Genomic DNA, 22,359 nt, shown 5'->3' with positions numbered 1-22,359 from the left:
ACAAACTCAGAGGTGCCTGTAGAAGTAAGGCTGAGTGGCTTTTGAGGCTTGGAGTAGAAGACAGAGCATGGAGGTGGTGATTGGGAACAGGGCAGGAGGTGAAGGAAGGTTAGTGGGGCGATGCTGTTGAGTTCATATAAAGTGCTCTTGCAGTCGTCTCAGCTGAGACTTGATGGTTTCGGTGTCTCACTGGGTTTGCAGCCCCAAGCTGTCACAATAATAGCCAATACATACGTGAGCGAGTAAAGTCCATAGCTTCCACCGTGTCAGTCCATCTTCGATGGCATGCTAAATTCAGTGGCTCTGGTAGGGACGTTGCCGTGTTCCAGTCAGCAGACGTTTTGGTATTCCTGTAACAGTCTTTCAGTTTCTGGTTTCCAGCCTAGCCACGAGTTCTGTTCCAGGCTCTGTCACTCTTGCTCTGAGACCTCAGGCAAGCCATTACCCTTCTCAGTGCCTCAGTTTCCTCATCTGTAAAACGGGGTAATGCTTTCTTCCCTCACATGGGTGTTGTGAAGATAAATCCAGAAATGAGAGGTGCTCGGATGCTACAGTGATGTAGGATTGTAGAAGTCCCTAGATAGACCATGCATAGAAAGAGGAAGAGAAAACAAGCCAGGGAAAGAGAAACAGGGTTGAAGGAACCAGCAAAGAGACCAAGATGCCTAACAAAGAAATAAACGATCTGACAGGCAGGAGAAGGGGTAAAGGAGGTACAGAGGCAAAGACAGTTACTTTTAATATATTTAGGAAATGGTTAAAATTCTACAATAAAATAGATGTGAATGCTAGAATGTGTTAGCTGCACTCTTATCGCTGCTGTTCGTCGTATTCTCTAGAGCTTACTCTGCACTAGAGAAACTAGTATCTTTAATTGTCTGCCCATGGAAGCTATGATATAAATCAGCCTCGGTCGCTTTCCCATGTTGCCTAACCCTACTCTGAGTAGAATTGAATGACAGTGTTTAATGCTGAGGGAAAGCCTGAATCCTCTTTCTGCTGGTAGAGTATTACAGGCCACACCCCTTGCCCCCTGAGCCTGCTGTCAGGGCGAACTGGATGATCAGCGAGGTCTTTATAATCTTAAACTTGTATGAATTGGTTGGATTCTATTGAAAGGCTCATTAAACATAGTTTGGATGTAAAAACAGACTGGACTTCTGAAGTCATTAAGCCTGAGCTGTGCAATAAAGAACTTTTTTTTTTTAGTTGACCAGCAGGTTGAAAATACAAGATCAGTCACTGTTCTGTCCCTAGGAACTCAGGTTTCAAACCACAAAGGCCCAGCAGTACTTATGGTACTGCTGATCAGTTTTTTCACACATTTTTCTTAGAGAACCTTCTGGCTAGGCCCCCTTCTTTCTAAGAGCCCAATTTGAATCCCTGCAGCGGAGGCATTGTTTAATTGTGCTCCTGGGATTTAATTCTTCCTAAGGCATCTTGTCTACGGTGCATGTCTTTGGCGGGCAGCACAATGTGACGTATTCTGCAGTTTTGTACCGCTTTATATTCCATAGGCTGTGGCAGTTCCCTACTGTTTCCAATTTCCAGACAGAAGGTAAGTGAGTGCAAAACCAAACTGCAGAAGAGAAACACAGGAGCGAGAGCTCTAATTATTTTTTACGTAATGCACATACATCATGGTTTTTAAATTCTATTAATTCCTTGTGGGAGCTGTTTCCAAAATACATTCAACTCAAGCTGAAAATGGAATTATAGACCAATGCTGCCAACAAACCCTGCAGATGACGACATTGTTGCTTTCCCTCTTACCAGTCCACCTGTTAAATGCTAGACAGCCTCGTATACATTGTACCATCATTAGGGTTAATTTCATCAACCCTAGATTATTTTAAATTAGTGTGGCCATCAGATGGATTTGAAAGAGATTTTATTCTTTAAACTACAGTTTTATTTACCTTTGAGTAATAACAATTTGCTATGACTGTGTTTGCTAAAGTGTTTTAGACTTAATTATCCTTAATTATCCTTAATCTATTAGTGATCATACTTGGAAATACAGTGAGGGTTTTTTTGTTTTTTTTAAATTATGGCTAACATATTACAGAGTTGCGCCCTTCATCTGTACTTAATGCTTCCCAAATGGTGGTAGCTGTTCAAAACGGCAAATCGCTACTGAAAATCTACAATAAATCTAATTTATAGATGAACTGCCACATTTAAAAACAAAACAAAAAAACCTGAATATTAAAACCATGCTGAAGAAAAGCGATTTATATGGAGATAAATTACACATACTGGGTGGTAGTGGTGGTGAGATCAATGTGAAAAATTCCATTATTTCTGCAACTATATGATAAACTGCATTTAATTTAAAGTTTTGGCTGCATCACCTGCTTTCTGCTCTGTAATGCATCAGGGATCCATCTAACATTCCACAATGTCTTAGCCTCAGACTGTGTAAAATCTTGCCACAATACTTCCTCCTCCACACTCCCTAAAGATGGACTTTCTCCCAAGGTGACATTGGCTTCAGGTGCCTGACTAGTCCCCAGTGAAATGTCCCAACTCAGAACTAGAAACGTGGTGGTGGTGGTTGTTTTTTCCACTTTGGAGAGATGAGATTCCAGACTTTCCTGTGATACAGACAGTGTTTATCTGACCCCTGGGAGGAATGTGGTAATCTTGTAACCATCGCTACCACACCCCATCACATATTTTTATTATAAATGCCTTGTATCCAGACTAAGACAACAAAGAAACGGAGGATGCTAAACTCTAACTAAGCAATGTTCGATCTGGGGATCAAAATATAAAAAACAAATTTATCATTGGCCTGTGTTGCTGAAAATTCAAAGATTTTCAGGACCCGACGAGCGATTATGTTCTGTGCAACTCAACAGCAGTCTCTATGAAACTCTAAGTGCGGTTTGATTATTTTCAAAAAAGTCCCATCCATCACAACTATGACCAAGACCCTAAACAGAGTTTGAAAATGGGAAGTAGAAGGAGAATAGACGATCCTTAACCCTGTCAAGTAGATGAAGAAATGACTCACTGCCTGTAGAAAAGGGATGGGAATGTTTTTGCCCTTCAACCAACTTCCATCAATTTTGAATAAAAGCAGAGTGACTAATTGAGCAACACCTATTCAGCACCAGAACTGTGCACAGGACTTTCTAGACTAATGAAAGAGACACTGTCCTGCAGAATTTAGTCTATATTTAGAATAAGCATGTTGAGAGAGAACAGCGGAAGGGGGAAAGGAGTCTAAAGGGCAGTGTAAGATTGTGCAGTTGGGTGACTGGTTTGCACCTTGATGTCTCTGGTTTTTATACACTTTGTTTGTAGTTTTAAAGTTAAATTTAACTTGAACTTTCTCCATTCCTCTCATGTCTTTGTGAAACATGCCCATGGTGAATGAAGGATATGAGCGCCGGAGACTAGAAGAGATTAGGCATTGGTGATACTGAGGGGCATGTAGGTGTGGGGGAGTAACAGGGCGTATCAGACTCACACTGGTACAGCGAGGGTTAACCCTTCTCTCTTGGCCAAGGAGGCCACGCCCCCTCGGCTCTGCTGGGCATGCTCCAACTGGACACAGGATATAAAAGGCAGCAGAGCCGCTCAGTCTGGGCTGGCCACTGGTGAGGAAGGAGGTGCACTGCTGACTCCTTGGGGAGGAACATCTGCACTCCAGGACGCAGAGGCAGGCCAGCCAGCCAGAGACAGACCCCAACTACAGGCTCGGGACACCGCAGAGAGGGGCAAGACTGCGGAGACCCAGAGGTGGCAAACTGCAAAGAATCGGGTAGGAAGCAACCCAGGGAAACTGAGGAAGCGGTTGTAGAACCGGAGATAGGCTCTGCACGTTTCAGTAGGATCCCCCTCAGGCTGGTGGTGGGCAGCCCCGCCACCGACAGAGCCATGGGTTGGGACCCGGTGGAGAGGGTAGGTCTGGGTCCCCCTATTCTGGTCACTGCCCACCCCGGGGTGGTGGCCCAGCTCCCCTGCACTATTGACTCTGGCCACTGGGCTGCACTGCTCTGAGCGCAAGGGCCAGGCTACGAACTAAGGCCAAAGGGCCATGCAGCCTGAGACCGGGGGCTGTAATGCACTTCTCCCCTGCCCCCAGAGAGTGACGGGATGTATCAGCCCCACAACAGGGGGCTGTCATTGAGGAACAAGAAAATGCAGAATGTGACATTTCTGTTTTGTATCTGATAAGCAGTAGCTTTGACCAGAAAAGTTATTGCAGTGAAAAATATTCAGGTAGCGAACAAACATTTGACTTGCTTCAAAGCACCAGCTTCTTAAAAGAGCTATGTTATAAACTATCCCAGCAGCTTTTCCAAGATCTAACTGCCGATTACACTTGTGTAAAGGGAACTTTTTAGTCTCCTTGCAGTAGGATCACCTGATGACGAGCAGTACTACAAGGCTGGCATTATTACATTGACTTGGCAGGAGGGAGGTACTGATTTGAATGCAATGGACAGCTTAACTAATTGCAATGAGAGATTTTGTATATCCAAAGTGCCTGGCTACTAATCATGTTGCAGCTCTCAATCTAAAACTCCTAAGAGGAGGTGGCTGAGAAGAGAGTGGGAGGGAGGGCAGGGTAGAAATCTATTTCCCTGGATTGAAACTTTCTCTGTGTAAAGCACCACACTTTTTATATTATTATTATTATTATCATTATTGTTCTAAAGCTTTTTGTTAGATTAGGCTGAAAAGTTTTCTATTCACTTGTTTTGCACCAGCTGAGTTTGTTCTCCTTTTGTACTTCATGTGAATATTCTAGTGAAAAAGGTTTACTAACCGGAATGTTTGTGGAAATGGCAGGTTTTTTTAAGCAGATCCTGAAGAATGGGTGTAGAAAAGCAAACTTGAAATGACGTGACCTGTTTCTTATTTAGAACTGGCACCTGTTAAATGTTGAATATGTTCAACAAACTGTTGGCAAAATATCGCCAGGCCACAGTTGTGACTTTGAATTGTTTCTCCTGGCAGTAATATTGCCTGTAAAATTGTGGCTAATTGCAAATAACGTATATTGGAGAAAAATCAGTTTTCTTCAAGGACAATTAACGACCAAGGGCAAAAAACAAAGGTGTGGAACAATTCACTGTGAATTATGTTCCCAGCTCTAGTTGTGGAGCTGTTGGATGGTGTCACTATGACAGACCAAACCCCTGAATTATGACCACTGTTCCAAAAAGGGGGCTCCATTGCTTAATGTGGGCTGTAAAATCAAGTTTGTACTGATAAGTTAAAGCCGCTGATATAGAGAAAAGTGGGGTAGATCTGGCATTACTGTCTTAAAGACATTGCGAAACATCAACACTGAGCTGGTCAAAAAAGGGAATTCCCATCCCACAGGAAATAGAGATTTCAAAAATTTTGTTTTGTCCCAATTGGGATGAAAAATAGAATTATACCTCTACCCCGCTATAATGCGACCCGATATAACACGGGTTCGCATATAGCATGGTAGCAGCGGGGCTCCAGTGGTGCTTTAAAGGGTCTGGGGCTCTGGCTGCTGTGGGGAGCCCCACGCCCCTTAAATCACCGCTGGAGCCCTGCTGCTGCTACCCCAGGGCTGTGACAGCGGGGCTCCAGTGGTGCTTTAAAGGGTCCAGTGCTCCAGCTGCTGCGGGGAGCCCTGGGCCCTTTAAATCTCGCTGGAGCACTGCCACCCCTACCCCTATATAACGGGGTTTCAGTTATAATGTGGTAGGGATTTTTTTAGCGGGGTAGAGGTGTATTTGAATTTTTTGTGAAATGAAATATTTTGTTTCTACCGTATTGAAATGTTTCTAACTTGTCAATATTTGATAATACAAAAATTGAAACATTCCAGCTATTATGTAATCAAAATGGTTTGATTTTTATATTATAAAGTTGAAATGAAATGTTTTGATAATTTCCCATCAAAAATTTTGGAATTGATAGAAAGTGTTTTGATTTAAACATAAACATTGCATCAAACACTTTCAACCAGCTCTAGTCAATACAAATACCTAAGAGAAATTGAGCACATTCCAGCCTGGTATAAAAAATTGTTAAATGGTTTCTCAGGAATTTCCAAGATCCCCAAAACACTAACATTAAATGTTGGTTTCCAGTTTTAAACACATGTTTTCTTTCCAGTCCCCATTCATTATTCAAATCCACCTGCCAGTGCAAAGTATTTAGGGTCTTCGCCACAGCTTTCCATTTAGCTAACTCCCAGCACCCGTCCTGTGCTTTGTTCTAAGTGCGCAGATTTGATACATCCTTAAAGAGACGTTCCTAACTTTTTCTGGTTACTTAGCTTTATTTTATTTTTTTTAAAGTTAAATAAATTTCTTTTGTAAATTAGCTGTTTTTGATGCGTCAGTGGAGTTGTATAACGTGCTTAAAACATATAGTGCTGGCAGAGCGTTTGGAACACTCCTCCATCCCCATCCTTCTTTACTTGTACGCAAGGTAAATCTCCGGTGCGTTGCATGTACAATTTGAATTACTGAGAGCAAAAGTCGTCTTGCTTTAAAGCTTGGTCTGTTTTGAGTCCCGTCCCCCCGCCCTACTTCCCATCTGTGTCTCATAGCTCCCATCCCACACAATTAGCACACCTCACACTGTCGTGCCAACCAATGATGCTTCCCCCCCTGCCCCCCCCCAAAAAAAAACTTCCAGAAAATCTCCTGGGGCACAAACATCCCAACTGGCTTCTTCCCAACTGCCAGGAGAATCATAGAATATCAGGGTTGGAAGGGACCGCAGGAGGTATCTAGTCCAACCCCCTGCTCAAAGCAGGACCAATCCCCAGACAGATTTTTACCCCAGTTCCCTAAATGGCCCCCTCAAGGACTGAACTCACAACCCTGGGTTTAGCAGGCCAATGCTCAAACCACTGAACTACCCCCCCCCCCCCCAATATTCTTACTGCAAGTACAGATCGAATTCCTCACCTGCTATATAAAATTATTTCCTCTGGGCAAAACGGGGCTCCTGTTAGCTTCCTATAGGGAGAGAGTTAAAGTGGAAGGTGAAAGAAGAAAGGGCAGTCCCACCATGATCCTAGCTTTCAGTGCTAGAATGACTGTCCTGTGATTGGTGGCTTCCTCTCTTTTGGTGGTAGTCAAGGAGGTGTTTGCTTTGTGGTAACTAATGGCTTCTCTCCACTTTTGTTATAAACCCCGCCATCTATCGTTTAGGTTCCAGCCCCAAATAAATATTTCTTGCATCTTGCAGTTTTGTTTACACATGCTTCCTAACAATGCAAAATGTAAGAAAGAACCCCTTAGGGTATGTTGTAGTCAGCAGTTGCAAAAAAACTATTTGAAACCACCCAAATAGGAAAAAGTATATCTAAATCAGGGGTTCTCAAATTGGGGGTCACGAGGTTATTACATGGGGGGGGGGTCACGAGCTGTCAGCCTCCACCCCAAACCCTGCTTTACATCCAGCATTTATAATGGTGTTATAAATTAAAAACATTTTAATATATTTAAGGGGAGGTCACACTCAGAGGCTTGCTATGTGAAAGGGGTCACCAGTACAAAAGTGTGAGAACCGCTGATCTAAATAATGCTAATCTGCATAGCCTGTCAATGGTTAAGAGGGAGCCATGACAGAGGACGTTAGAGGGGCTAGATATCATGCCAATGGGTGCAGTATAATCACTATTTCAACCCTATGGAAGCTTCCAGAAAAGCTACAAGGACATGGCAACCCCTGCCTAAGAGGTATCAATGGTTTACCAAACAACTCACTTATTTCTGAAAATTTGCCTGCTGTAGCTTATAACACCTATGAAAATCTTTCTCTTGCGGTAGTATTCTGTGCATTTGCCAGAGATTCCTATATAGCTGGTGTCCCGCTCTGTAACTCTGTCACACACTATTATGGAGAGAGATGTGTAAAGAACAGGAAGTGGTGGCTGCAAAATCACAAAAATTGGCAGAGGGAGGGAGTCTAGTGAGAGCCAGCTTGAGAAAACGTTCTTAGAGATGTAGTTGAGTACAAACCAAAGATTGTAAAAATGAGTTTGGAGATGATCAATTGCTGCACCTTTACGCTGATTCCCGTAGTATGGGAACAATGGAAGTGCACTGTAACAGAAAGATGCTGTTTGGTCCAAAGGAGCAGGTATCCGGTCAGCTCCCTTACACTTCTGCTTGGTCCTGCCTCAGTGCGGGAGGCTGGAGTAGACGACCTTTCCAGGGTCCCTTCCTGAAGGTTTCTGATTCTGTGAGGCAGACCCCTCGAGCATGCAACACGTCACATTGGGCAGGAAAGGTATTTCTCCCACTGCACCTCGTGTGTTTCCCATTTACCTGATGTAGTGCCCATGGCCTGTTCCTGCTTGGGTTTGCGTGAGTATGCGCACTTTGTGAAGCTGGCATACATACCACTTTTTTGGCATGCCTTTGGAGAGGGGAGAGAAGGCTTATGAAGTGTTGGAGTGTTTCGTCAATGGTATTATAGGCCATTTGAAGGGGGGCAAACGATGCAGGGGGCTTTTCCTTTAACTTCTTATTTCCATGCTTGTAAAGTTTTGGGTGGTAGGGAGCGCTCTGATGCAACCGTGACTGTGCCAAAACTTTGTTTGAATCTAATTTAACTTTTCATTGGAGAATCAAACTTTGGGGTTTCTAGGTGTGGTGTGGGGCTTTTTCTTTTCTTTTCTTTTTGTTAAATCTTGTCCATCTTAAACTCACACAAATAAAGACTTTCATTGTTCTTGCACTTTTTCATAATGTGGTAAGTTTGAAGGGGGCCAGCCAGGGGAGAAGGTCGGTAGTGTCAGCTGTTACCTCCACACAAGGAAGTGGACCTAGATGGTGTATCTGGCCCTCTTTTGTTCCTATAATTTCTTGGCTCACGCTATTGAAACTTCTCTAATTCAGACTTGCCTAGGTATAGCAATGGTTTCTGTGCAAGAGCTCATCTCGCATGGGCTACAATTACAGTGCAGTGAATTAAGAGCAGAGTTTCAAGGCTAAACTCTGAATTTCCTGGCTCTTGTGGGTTTAAATTGGGGATCATGTTATTTGCACATTAGGTTTTTTGTGGTTTAATTGAGCAGTCAGTGTGAATTTTGTGGTGGGGTGGGGGGGAGAGAAAGAAAAACATTTTCTAAGTGTTCAGAGTTCGAATAGACATAAACAGGTGGGTTTCCAGCAGAGACATTTGCATTTGAAAACCTGCTCTAAATGGACTGGGATTTCCCAGGAGAAGCAGTACCAGCAGTGAAACTTAGCGATCGATCAGCATAGAATTGAGTGAGCATTTGATGTGCAGAATCTTGTGGCATAAAGACAGGGCCCAAGAATGAGCTCTTTTGTGGCTTTGTTTAATGCCTGAAAACTGTGACCAAAAGGCTTTTATCATTAAAAAAAATTGTTAATCAGCCAGATCTCTGTTAATCGTCTGGCTCACTGGAAAATATTGGAAGGATCTTTCATGAAATTGTAAACACTATTTATTTCAAGTTGTAGTTAAAAATAAACGTATTGAATTTTAATACTTGGAAATCTTACTTCAGTTTTTATTTTACAATCTTGTTGTTGTCTCAGTAACCCTAAAAGAAGGGGGTGAGAGAGCCGGGCACTAAAATGTGTATCCCTCATTCCCTTCAGTTGAAGAGTTCAGGGCATTTCATTTATTGTGTACAGTGTTAAACTGTTTTTTAAGCAGCTCTTATCTGATGCTTTTTTTTCTTCTCTAGTTTGAACGTGTGAAATCTTTTCCCTTACTTATGACAACACTTCTGTTCCACACCAACCTCTCTGGCCAAGTTGCCCTTGGTACTTGGAGTTTACTTTGATTTGATTTAAAAAAAATAAATCAGCTCTCCAATAAATGCCGCTGTAAAAGATGACTTCTAAACTTTTGAATAAACAATGGGGACATCTAGTGGAGAAACTAAGAATTGCCACAGTAAATTAGTCCAGAGCTCTTCAATCCATCATTGTCTGTTAGCTGATGACACAATTACAGGCAAACATCCTTTACTCAACAGGATTGATTCATGCCCACCCAAAGAGTGCCATAGAAGTCGGCAGGACTGCTCAGTGAATAAGAACTGAGAGGTCAGCCACGCAGATATTTATTTCAAAGGAAATGTTCAGAATGGTGGTCATGCAGCTGGAGGGTGCGGTAGGGAGGGGATACCACTAATGGTACAAAAAGGTGTGTGTGTGGTGTGTGAATAGTGGGGGTGAGAGAACTTCAGAGCAGACAACATCCCTATTCTGAACGGGATCACACTCTGATCCTATAGGCAGTATCCCAGATGGAACAGTACTTTAAAGTAACCATTCACATTTTCCTTTCTGCAGGATTAGTGTTCTGGGTGATTTTTAATTTTAAAGGAAAATGCTTCCTCTCACCTCTGGTACAACTGTGACATTAGAACATTCCATTGTGAGGACAGCAGGCTCCCTACCTTTTGAGACACTGCTGGCGTTATAAAACATTCCTACAGAAAGGGAAGGCAGTGTGATAGACTGTGATTTCACAGGCATGCACACAGTGCCCATATCCACTGACTAGATTGGAAACCCCATATTTGCATTAGAGGACAGAACTTCGTCTCTGGAATGTTAATTAGTACCTATGTCAAAGTACCAAGAACAACAAGCATGGAATGAAAACCAAACACAGGGTTCTCAGTTTACAAAATGTACAGAATTACCTCTGGTGGCATTCCCAGGGGAACCTGCTTATACTGAAGTGAAAATGTCTGAGTTGTGTCATTGCATTTCAGGGTACTTCACTCTGGTTGTAGCAAGCGTCATACCTTTACTGTGAAGATTTCTCTCCTATATAAACAGATTCCATTGTGCCACTCCCCTGGAATACCTTGCCTAACAGCCGCCAGATACAGTGCATGGAGCTAATCTTCTCTCTTCCTCCTCTTCTGTCTGAGCAGGAGAGGAGAGAAATTGTCACACACTCATAGCAGGGAAGGGTAAGGAGGAATTTCTGGATCCTAATCTGTTGCAGTTGTCCCAGCATACAGTGACGTTTATAGCCATCGAGAGGCTTTTCCATCATTGTGGAGTGAGGTCAGAGGGCACTCTGCTATTCAGATTGCAGCACCAGAGTAGTTAAAACATGTAGTTGCGGGAGAAAATGATTTTAGCTTTCCTGCCAGACTTGTAACAGCCTAGCTATGAACTTCTGCAGATGATAAACTTCATCTGCCATTTGGCATCTTTTTCTTCATTATGGCCATGATTTGCAATTCAGTAATATACAATATAGCTAGATGCCTTTGTCTCGTTATAGTCTCTTTAGTATGTCCCTCCAAGAGAAATTAAATGGGTTACAATAATAGATGGAAGCAAGACAAATGCTCTTAGCCTGTCTTCCGGTGGTGGTGGTGGTGGTCAGTCCAGAGCACTGTGCTTGTAGCAGGTCTGTGATCAGAAACAAATACATTTTAAGTGTAAATTCAAATGCCTTAATGTTAGCTAGATAACCTTCCTTCTCTAAGGATGAGTTCCTGCAGACAATTCAAAGACCCAGCATGGGTGGATACTGGCTGCAGTTTTATTACTAAATATCTTTGTTTTTTTCCTTCTCCACAGAAAATACCTTCTGTAGTGGCGACCATGTATCATGGCACAGTCCTTTGGACAACAGTGAATCCAGAATCCAGCATATGTTGCTGACTGAAGATCCTCAAATGCAACCAGTACAGACCCCTTTTGGGGTTGTTAATTTCCTACAGGTATAGAAAAGTAATGGCTGGGCTGGTGTAAACGGGCGGTACTCACCCCTGCCGCGCCTCCTGCTGGTCGGTCCCGGAATGTCCCTCGGTCCAGCCCTGGAGCGCCCCCGGCAGGCTGGTGACCCGCCTGTTCTCTGGCCCCGGCGTCCCTCCCTGGACCCGGTGCCCGCTATCTATAATTGGGTCTCCCCCTCCCAGGGGAACCCCACGCTACTATCCCCGCCTTGCCTCAGTAGTGGCTACTGACAGTCATGGTCTAGCCCCACACCCTGGGGCAGACTGCAGTATCAGCCCACTCATCACAGGCAAAGGGGGTTTGGACCTGCTGCTTCGTCCTACCCCTGGGCTGCCCTCTGCAACCCACAGTACCTATGGCCCTTCGCTAGGCCGCAGCCTGGGGCTGTCCTGGCTAGAGCTTCCCTGGCTCCTCAGCCTATCCCCCAGCTCTGCTTCCCTCAGGTATCTAGCCTCCAGCTAAGCAGCCAGGCCCATCCCTCTCTGCAGGCAGAGAGAGACTCTTTCTGGGCTCTGGCTTCCCTGCCTCATATAAGCCCCAGGGCTTCAGTTTGGGGCGTGGCCCCAGCTGCAGCCACTTCCCCAATCAGCTCAGCTCTGTCAGGCCACAGTTTAAACCCCTTAAAACCCCGGAGCAGGGTCCACCCTGCTACACACCCTCCCCCTCAAGAACCGCTCCACCGGGGGAGGCAGGGTGCTCTACCGGCCCAGGCTTCTCCTTAGCTGGACCCGCAGGGAGTCTCTTTCTCTCCGCAGGCCCTCTATTTCTCGGAGAAGCCTGTCCACTTCCCTCAGGTTCTGGGTCCTCACCGTAGACCTCCCTGGTCCCCTGTGGGTTTCCCCGCGCATTTGGGTCCCCATGTCGGCCCTCCCGGCCGTTGTCTGGGTCCCCCGCTCACGGCGAGGCTTTACCGGCCCGTCCCCCCTTTTCCCCAGGGGCCCTTGCTCCCTGAGAGGGGACGGAGTATGGGAGAGGAAGCATGCTCGCTGCCTCTCCCCTGCCTCAGCCCCTGTGTTGTGGGCTTTGGCCCGGGCTTTGGGAGCCTTATGAGGGCACAGTCTCTTTATGTGTCCCTGCTCCCCACACGCCCAACAAGTTCGGAGGCCCCCTGTTAACTTCACAGGGGGCACTCGAGTCTGGTAGGGACACTCCCTTTTCAAGTGTCCCCGTCGCCCACAGGCGAAACAGTCTTTGGGCCCTGGCACTGGCCTCCAGCCCAAGGTGCCTGGCCCCTGTTGAGGTCCATGTGCCCTGGGCCGTTCCTGAGCGGCCGGTCCCAGAGTGCCCGGCCCCGGACTCGGGGCCCGGGCGGCCGGTCCTAGAGGGGCCTCAGCCTCGAGGAAGTCCTCCATAAGGCTAACGGCCGTGCTGAGGGTTTGAGGACGGTGCCGCAACACCCACGCCCTCGCGGAGGCCGGGAGGATGTGCAGAAACTGTTCAAGCACTATCTGCTCTGTGATGTCCGCGGGAGCTCTATGCTCCGGCTGCAGCCATCGAGTCGCCGCATCCTTTAACTCCTGGGCCACAGCCCGGGGCCGGACACCCGGAGGGTAAAGCCTTCCCCGAAACTGTCGACGATAGGCCTCCGGGGTTACCTCAAAGCTGTCCAAGATGGCCGCCTTCAGCCGAGCGTAAACCCGGGCCTCATCGTCGGGGAGGTCCCGGTAGGCCCTCTGAGCCGGCCCCGTCAAATAGGGGGCAAGGATGGTCGCCCACTGGTCCGATGGCCACCCGGCGACGGCCGCCACCCGTTCGAAGGTCACGAGGTACGCCTCAGGGTCGTCCTCGGGCCCCATCTTGGTTAGGCGCACCGGCGGTGCAGGGGGTGCGGGTGAAGCAGCCTCGCCGGGCGCGATGCCACCGGGGCTCGGCCACAGGGTGGCGAATTGCTGGAGCCAATCGGACTGTAGGTCCTGATACTGGGCCTCCATGGTCTGCAGCCACTGCGTCTGGAGGACCCCCAGCTGCTCCATGAGCTGCTCCTGCTGCTGCCGCTGGCTCTCGGCCAGGAGTTTAATAAGAGTCTCTGTCTCCATTTTTTTTCCCAAGGCCGTCGTCCTCTGGGCGACTGTCCCCCAGTTCTTGCCCAGGCCCTTTGTATCAGGGGCGGTTCTAACGGTCCCTGGTCAGGTACCACTGTAAGCGGGTCGGTACTCACCCCTGCCGCGCCTCCTGCTGGTCGGTCCCGGAATGTCCCTCGGTCCAGCCCTGGAGCGCCCCCGGCAGGCTGGTGACCCGCCTGTTCTCTGGCCCCGGCGTCCCTCCCTGGACCCGGTGCCCGCTATCTATAATTGGGTCTCCCCCTCCCAGGGGAACCCCACGCTACTATCCCCGCCTTGCCTCAGTAGTGGCTACTGACAGTCATGGTCTAGCCCCACACCCTGGGGCAGACTGCAGTATCAGCCCACTCATCACAGGCAAAGGGGGTTTGGACCTGCTGCTTCGTCCTACCCCTGGGCTGCCCTCTGCAACCCACAGTACCTATGGCCCTTCGCTAGGCCGCAGCCTGGGGCTGTCCTGGCTAGAGCTTCCCTGGCTCCTCAGCCTATCCCCCAGCTCTGCTTCCCTCAGGTATCTAGCCTCCAGCTAAGCAGCCAGGCCCATCCCTCTCTGCAGGCAGAGAGAGACTCTTTCTGGGCTCTGGCTTCCCTGCCTCATATAAGCCCCAGGGCTTCAGTTTGGGGCGTGGCCCCAGCTGCAGCCACTTCCCCAATCAGCTCAGCTCTGTCAGGCCACAGTTTAAACCCCTTAAAACCCCGGAGCAGGGTCCACCCTGCTACAGCTGGTCATCGTTTTCTGGGAAGTAATACTTATCGTACAGAGCTGACATCACATTCTTCCCTGATGATAAATAGCAGCATTCTGCAGCATTTTTGGCTTAATGATTATTTGTCTGATTTCCACTTTTCTTCCTTCAGCTTTGATGATCAAGAGGTTTTGTCACTGAGGAGTCACAGCAGGTTTTTAGATGGGGATTTACCTGGGTTTTCACTTTTCTTTTGCTTATAACCAGGAGGTATCATCCCCTGCACTCTAGTTCTCAGATCAGGAATGGAGCTGTGTCCTTTCTGGGGCTGATAGAAAAGTAATTTGACCCACTGAAATATGTAGCCAGGTATTGAATGAACTATAATATGTAATTGGTCCAATAAAACTTGGATAATCAATGGGAAAATAAAACACAGTGAGCAAAAATACTTATGCTGGTGACCTAAATTATATCTAAAATATTATAGGCGCGTCAGTAGGTGGCACCGTAGTTAAGGTTGCATTGAGATTTGCACTTAGAGCAAGAAACACTTATTGGTTGAATTTTAATTGCATATTTAATGGTTGAATTTTAGTCTGCAAATTTGATCCAAAACACTCTTCGGAGGCCAGTGAAATTTTCCATCTAACAAGCTAATGTTTAAGAAAAGTATTGATGTGCAAAAGAAACATTTTTTTTTAAAAAAGACTCCTTGAAACATAGCCCCGAATCTCATTTCTTTGGGTTCTAGCTAATCGACAGTCTTCCCCCTTCGCCAAACGTCTCTCACTCACATCTTAGATCACTTATTAAATTTTTTAAATTGAAACAGTTCTTCCCCTTATTCAGGAGATCCTAACTGAGCTAGGCCAGTAAAACTAGCTGCTGCTTGCATCCACCAGCTGCTTTGATTTTTCCCATGCTACAGGGAGCAGCTTCTCCTGTAGGAAGAGCTCTCTTCCTTCCTGTCCGTATCCCCTACTACTAATGGGGAGGGGGTCAGGGATGAGACCAAGAGAAGCCTAAAGTTGAAGCCCATGTAAACAGAGACCCACAGCTTGCAACTCTGCCGCAAAGGCACTGGCTCTCTCTGAGGTTCATCAGCAGGGAGTCCCCATGTGGTGGGCCTGAGGGAGTCTGTCAGATTAAAACGACTTTTGGGCTTTGCTGTATAAGAGGAAGACTGGCTGGGGAAGGGATAGATAATGGGGGGATCAGTAAGGTGGGCCAGGGAGCAAGGCTAAGCAATAGAGCTCCTAGCTGACTCCCTCCCTTCACAGCTCTGCAGCCCCATCCCTCTGTCGTGCCCAGCCCACCTCTCCGCGGTCATGGATCCAGCCCTCCAACCCTATTCCCAAGGAGAACATTTATTTTTTCCCCCTGATGGCTTATTGTTGTGGTTTTGTTTTGAGCCATAAGAAAAAATTACCATGAAAATGAAGAAATTAATGAGACACTTTTCTATTTTAAAGTTTGATTGTCGTAGGGCATGTAGGAGGGGCAAGTTGAAACAGAGGGGCGGGGGCCATGAGGGCTCATGTGGATGACAGCTTAAAGGCTGGATAGTAGTTCTTCTGCACAAGCCCAGGCTTGTTTTATAGCTCCAACTAGCTTAAAGGAACAGCCTCGCGCCCCCGAATCTTACCCAGCCAACACTCATTCCATTGGCACTTGGTACGTTTGCACCTGTTGCATTGTGTTTAGTCCATTTGTTCTTGCTCTAGATCGTTGGGGTTTGCACTGAGGAGCTGCATGCAGCACAGCAGTGGAACGGCCAGGGGATCTTGGAGCTGCTTCGGACTGTGCCCGTGTAAGTACAGCGCCCCAGCTGACTTCTGAAGCAAGTGCTCATAAATGCTTATCACCCCAAGCAGCCTGGCAGAAATGGTGCCTAACAGGAGGCAATGTTGTCACTTGTTTTTTATTTGTAACGTGTAGATTGTTTATTTAAACTTGCTTTGTGGGAGGTGGGAGCTCAGTGCAACTCTTTCCTTACCTGCAGAGACGTGTTCAGAATAGAGAACAGTAACTCCTCACTTACCGTTGTAGTTCTGTTCCTGAAAAATGCGACTTCAAGTGAAACAATGTTAAGCGAATCCAGTTTCCCATAAGAATGAATGTAAGTGGGGGGCTTAGGTTCCAGGGAATTTTTTTCCCGTACAGTACAGTACTATAATTGGGAGGTGCCCCCGCCTTACCCCACACAGGGACAGCCCGCTGGCACTGGAGACAGTGAGGCAGGCAAGGAGGCTGAAGGTGCTATATGCTAGGAGAAGCATGTTGCACAGCAGCAGCGGCAGCTTCCCCTGCTCTGCAAGCACCAGGGGTGGGGGACTCAACCCTTGGCCCACCCACGCTACCCCTTCCCCCAAGCCCCCACCCTTAACCCACCTCTTCTTGCCCTCCCCCTCCCCTTTACCCCGCAGCTGTGTCCTTGCTCCCTCCCCCACTCCCCTGCCTCCCGAACACTGCAAGCCAGCTGACTGCCCCGGGCAGGAGGAAGGGGAGGGAGAAGGGAGGTGCGCCAAGTCCTCGCTCCTCCCCCTTGCCTCCTGCCTGCGGCAGTCTGCTGGTTTGCGGCGTTTGAGAGGCAGAGAGGGAGTGGGAGCCTTCGCGCCAAGTCCTCACTCCTTCCCCCTCCCTCCTGAACATGGCAAGCCAGCTGATTGCCACAGGAGGCAGAGGGAGAAGGTGCTGATCCATGGGGTCTGCCGGCCGTTGGGAGGTGCTGTGAGGGGGGGTGTAGGTAGGGTGACCAGACGTCCCGATTTTATAGGGACAGTCCTGATTTTTGGGTCTTTTTCTTATATAGGCTCCTATTACCCCCCATCCCCTGTCCCAATTTTTCACATTTGCTGTCTGGTCACCCTAGGCGTAGGGGAGCTGATAGAGGGGTTGCCAACTGTGTACAAAGCAGGCAGTCAAACGATGTTATAGCGAAGCATTGCACAACTTTAAATGGAGCATGTTCTGTAATTGAGCAGGGACACAAGATCGAAAAAGCGTTAAGCGAGAGGACGTTAAGTGGGGAGTTACTGTAGAATGAGACATTCGACTTTTAATTTCCTTCCTCTTATGCCTGTGGCATTTTCTCATTAGTTCTTCCTAAAAGAACCAGATGCTAAGCCAGAATAATTTACTGAGGTGACCTTTCAATACAGCTCAAAATAAGAGGGAAGGAGCCTAGTTTGAGTACTAGCAAAGTTTGGACCACATCTCTAGAAATGAACTACTGAGTCCAATCAGGTGGGCTAATTCACACGAGGAATGGTACTTATTTTCGTAGTAAGACTGGTTTTGTGTAATTTCCCTCTTGCAAAAATCCAAGTCAGTGTTGGGCAAAGAAAGATGTGGTTTTAAAGATATAAGAATTAGCAGCAGATCACTGTTACAGTATTTGCTTGCTAGGATACACATCACTGGACGTTTTATTCAAATGTTTTTCTCATATCTTTAAAGGTGAGGAAGGTGTTGTGGTACAGTAATAGATCAAAAGGGTTTATATTAAATGTTTTTGCATGCACATGCCAGGGCTCCATTAAACTTCTCAGGCTTTTCTAGCCCCAACAAAGTGCTTTATTTTCAAAAGTCCAGGCTAGATATCTGGGACAGTCCAGATTTAGGCTGATATCTCTGTTTCACTCTGAACCCTTCCTCTCAGCACAGGGGCAGACAGTCCTTGAGGATGCCCCAGGGAGGAAAACTTTAGCATGGATGCAAGCCTTTTTCCTATGACCCCAAGACACTGAAACAGTGTCTGATCCTGACTGCTCAAAGTCTGTATGGAGCCATTTCATTCTCCTTGTTAAATGCTCAAAGAGACAAAACAAAGAGTGCAATTCTTTGACCAGCTCTACTAGAATGGGCATTTCTTTCAAATGTATCTCCAAGGATGGGCCAAAAACCAAGAAATACCCATGTTTTGAAGCCAAAAGCTGCCTTGATTTTAGGTAACCAGGAATGGCATCTGTAGCATCACAATTTTCAGGGATTGCAGTGAATAGCATGTCTGTAGTTAACAATTGCCAATCCCAAAGTGATATGATAAACCAGTGATCACCAATACATATCAGAAAATATGAAATACTAATTTTTACCATTTTAACATCTAGTGTAGAAGGAAAGTGTAAGGTGAACATTTAAGGCAAGAAGAGGTGTTTGATTGCAATAACGTATTCGATGAGCAAATGAGCTTTTGCAGCAATTTTAGTAAATCAGTTCAAAAATACAGCTCTAAACTGACGTGGACCATCTGTGCTGCTTGTGACCCAAAGTGAAAATTCAGGATGCCTCTCTTTGCAATAAACTGTCTCCCGTCACCTCTGCTAGGAGAGGTGTTGAGCCTTTCAACCCTCATTGCTAACAAAAGCTAAGGCTGCTCTGAACCATTTATGTTCACTGTGGATACTAACCAGGCAAAATACAGGAACATTAGCCACAGTAGGAAGCTAGTTATGGTACTGAATGTGACACTGCTGATCTAGGATGGATTGACAAAGGTATTTAATCACCTAAGGCTGCAAATAGGCACCTAAATATTTTTGTCAATTTGGGCACTGATCTTGTTAAATTTAGCCTATGTGTAAACACTGAAATTTGACTTGGTTACAACTCAGTGCCTAGCAAGGCTAAAACTTAATTCAGTCTTGCAATGTAAATGGGATCAAACCATATTAACTGTCTTCCTGAGCTGTGCAGCAGCTCTGAACTTTGGAAAACTTAAGCAGGATTCAAGAATAGGAGAGAGTCTCCAGTGCAAGGCTGAGTAGTGTTGAGCACAACCATGCAGTAACCAGGTCATGCAGTATAATGCACTTTCATTATGTAATCGTGGATTTAAAGGGTCACGGGCACTCTGGGTCTTACAAGCAGTCCGTCCATTACCTGTTTCATCCAGGCACCTGTTCTGATTAAGCACCATAATGGTGGGAGCTCCTGGTCAGGGTGAGTAATTTTGGTTCACTGCCTTTCTTTCTTTGTAGTGCTGGAGGCCTGTGGCTGATAACAGATATGCGAAGAGGAGAGACCATATTTGAGATTGATCCGCATCTGCAAGTATGTCTTTAGTTAGCCCCTCCCATTTTCTGTGAAGTTGAACTACTCGTTCAAGTGGATTCTCCCACTGCCCTGCTTAGTTAGGGATAATTCCTGTGTCCTCATTAACATTCTCTCTCAGGAAAAGTAGTTCTCATGATCAACTGTTGCCAGGCACAAAATTGAATATATCTGTTTAGTGTTGCTGTGCATTGTTGAACTGCTGCATTCCACCCTAGAGATGGCTGCATTTCAGCCATGAATGAATTGATTCCTTTAAGTGTTGCTGTAAAATGCTCTAGGACGGTGTTTCTCAACCTTTTTGATACCAGGGACCGGTTTGCTACCTTCCTAAACTGTATCAGGGAGATCTCAGGGACCAGCGCTGCTCCACAGGCTGGTTGTTGAGAAACACGGCTCTAGGATCCTTCAAGATAAAAGGTGCTACAGTTGTTGATGAAGGACCAAATCCTGACGTCCTTACTCAGTTTGTCCAAATACTGTCTTGGTAAAAAATTCTCCCACCTTACAGGATTCTAAATTAAGTTGTCAGCTCAGGAAAGGGTGTCACTGTAGACAGCTCCTTGAAGTCCTCTACTCCATCTACAGCTTTCTTTAGAGGGAAGAGCAAACAAGATGTTAGGGTACCTAAGGAAAAGAGTGGAAAATATTACAATGCCTTGATGTGACTCAATGGTGTGGACTTGTCTGGAATAGTGTGGACAGTACTGTCATCCCATCTCTGAAAGGGTATTGCAGAGCTAGAAAAGGGTTCAAAGCAAGGTAATAAGAGCGATCAAGGGCGTAGAGAAACTCGTATGGGAAGAAATTGAAAAATTGGGGATTTTTATCTTACTAAGGGGATGGATAAGAGGGGATATAGGTATATAATCCGCATGGTATAGAGAACATGGATGGGGAACTCATCTCTGTTTTGTAACTCAAGAACAAGGGGATATTCAATTACATTTCAATGTCGGACATGCAAAACCAATAAAAGAAACTCTCACACATGTGATTGGTTGTGGCACTCATTGCTGCAGGAAGTCATTGAGGCCAAGAATTTAGAAAGATTCAAAACAAAATTGGATATGGATTTCAAGCATTCTTAAAACTACAGTACTCACCTGGGGAAGTAAGGAAACAGATTGACAGAGCAAGACGGGTACCCAGAAATCACCTACTACAGGACAGGCCCAACAAGGAAAATAACAGAACACCATTGGCCATCATGTACAGCCCCCAGCTAAAACCTCTCCAGTACATCATCAATGATATATAACCGATCCTGCAAAACGATCCCTCACTCTCACAGACCTTGGGAGGCAGGCCAGTCCTCGCTTACAGGCAGCCCCCCAACCTGAAGCAAATACTCACCAGCAACTACACACCACAGAAATACTAACCCAGGAACCAATCCCTGTAACAAACCCCGTTGCCTTCTCTGTCCCCATATCTACTCTAGTGACACCATCATAGGACCCAACCACACCAGCCACGCCATCAGGGGCTCGTTCACCTGCACATCTACTAATGTGATATATGCCATCATGTGCCAGCAATGCCCCTCTGCCATGTACATTGGCCAGACTGGACAGCCTCTACATAAAAGGATTAATGGACACAAATCAGACATCAGGAATGGTAACATACAAAAGGAAGTAGGAGAACATTTTAATCTCCCTGGACATTCAATAGCTACTTTTAAAATCTGTTATTCTTCAAAAACAAAAACTTCAGAAACAGACTTCAAAGAGTAACTGCAGTTACAATTCATTTGCAAACTTAACACCATTAATTTGGGCTTGAATAGGGACTGGGAGTAGCTGGCTCATTACAAAAGCAATTTTCCCTCTCTTGGTATTGACACCTCTTCATCAATTATTGGGAGTGGACCACATCCACCCTGACCGAATTGGCCTTCAACACTGGTTCTCCACTTGTAAGGTAACTCCCTTCTCTTCATGTGCCAATATATATTTATGCCTGTATCTGCAATTTTCACTCCATGCATCTGAAGAAGTGGGTTTTTTACCCACGAAAGCTTATGACCAAATAAATCTGTTAGTCTTTTAAGGTGCCACCGGACTTCTCATTGTTTTTGTGGATACAGACTAACACGGCTACCCCTCTGATGCATGGATTTCAAGTCTATCAAGAAAGTTGTTATAAAACAAAATTTGAAAGGATATTAAACCTCAGGCTTCAGGGTTTAAGCCAGTCTAACTACTAGAGATCAGGAAAAGACCCTGATGCACCTTCCTCTGGAGCATCTGTTACTGGCCATTGTCAGAGACATGATACTGGACTAACTGCGCCATAGATACCATTCATTATAACGCTGATGTCAGAGAAACACAGAATTAAGAATTTTGCCTTAGTAAAGAATTCAAGATTTGGCCCAATATAACAGGTTTTACGTTAGCTATTCCATTTGTCTTATGGTCCATACATCTGTGTCTAATTGTCCTATGTAACTATTCAATATCTTTAATGTGAAAGCTTGTATATTAAAAACCAAATTATATTCTTTTTTTTCCCCCAGGGACATGTACATTTAAAACCCTAATCAAAATCTGGCAGAAACATAGTTCCACAAATCCAACAAACGTGTGGTTTTTTGTGCTCAGATTTGACAGTGGTAGGCACTAATACAAAACCTTGAAAGATACATAATCTCTTACCATGGAAATGCATGGCTGAAACATAGATGTTTAACAGTGGAAGCAACACTACACAGAAGCTTATGGCAGATTGTAAAGAATCCTTTTTCATTAGAATCTATAGAGAATAGAGGCAGGATGAAATGAACCAAACAGGAATCGGGCCAAGACAAAGATTAACACCCCTACTCATACTGGAAATGCCATG

General features: G+C 45.9%; 1 protein-coding gene across 2 annotated transcripts in view; it reads left to right on the top strand.

The window, feature by feature from the left end:
* SUFU (SUFU negative regulator of hedgehog signaling) overlaps positions 1–22,359 on the top strand; it is a 125,514-nt gene that overhangs the window by 48,859 nt on the left and 54,296 nt on the right. For both annotated transcript variants that reach the window (XM_045023858.1, XM_045023857.1), the window contains exons 4-6: positions 11,547–11,689; positions 16,179–16,264; positions 19,437–19,509. In XM_045023858.1, the coding sequence (XP_044879793.1) occupies positions 11,547–11,689; positions 16,179–16,264; positions 19,437–19,509 (302 nt within the window). The remainder of the gene's footprint in view (positions 1–11,546; positions 11,690–16,178; positions 16,265–19,436; positions 19,510–22,359) is intronic.

Source organism: Mauremys mutica, chromosome 7 (genome assembly GCF_020497125.1).
Source record: "Mauremys mutica isolate MM-2020 ecotype Southern chromosome 7, ASM2049712v1, whole genome shotgun sequence".
Classification (NCBI taxonomy): domain Eukaryota; kingdom Metazoa; phylum Chordata; order Testudines; family Geoemydidae; genus Mauremys; species Mauremys mutica.
Note: the sequence above shows the minus strand (reverse complement) of the source record. Positions and strands in the feature narration are given on the sequence as shown.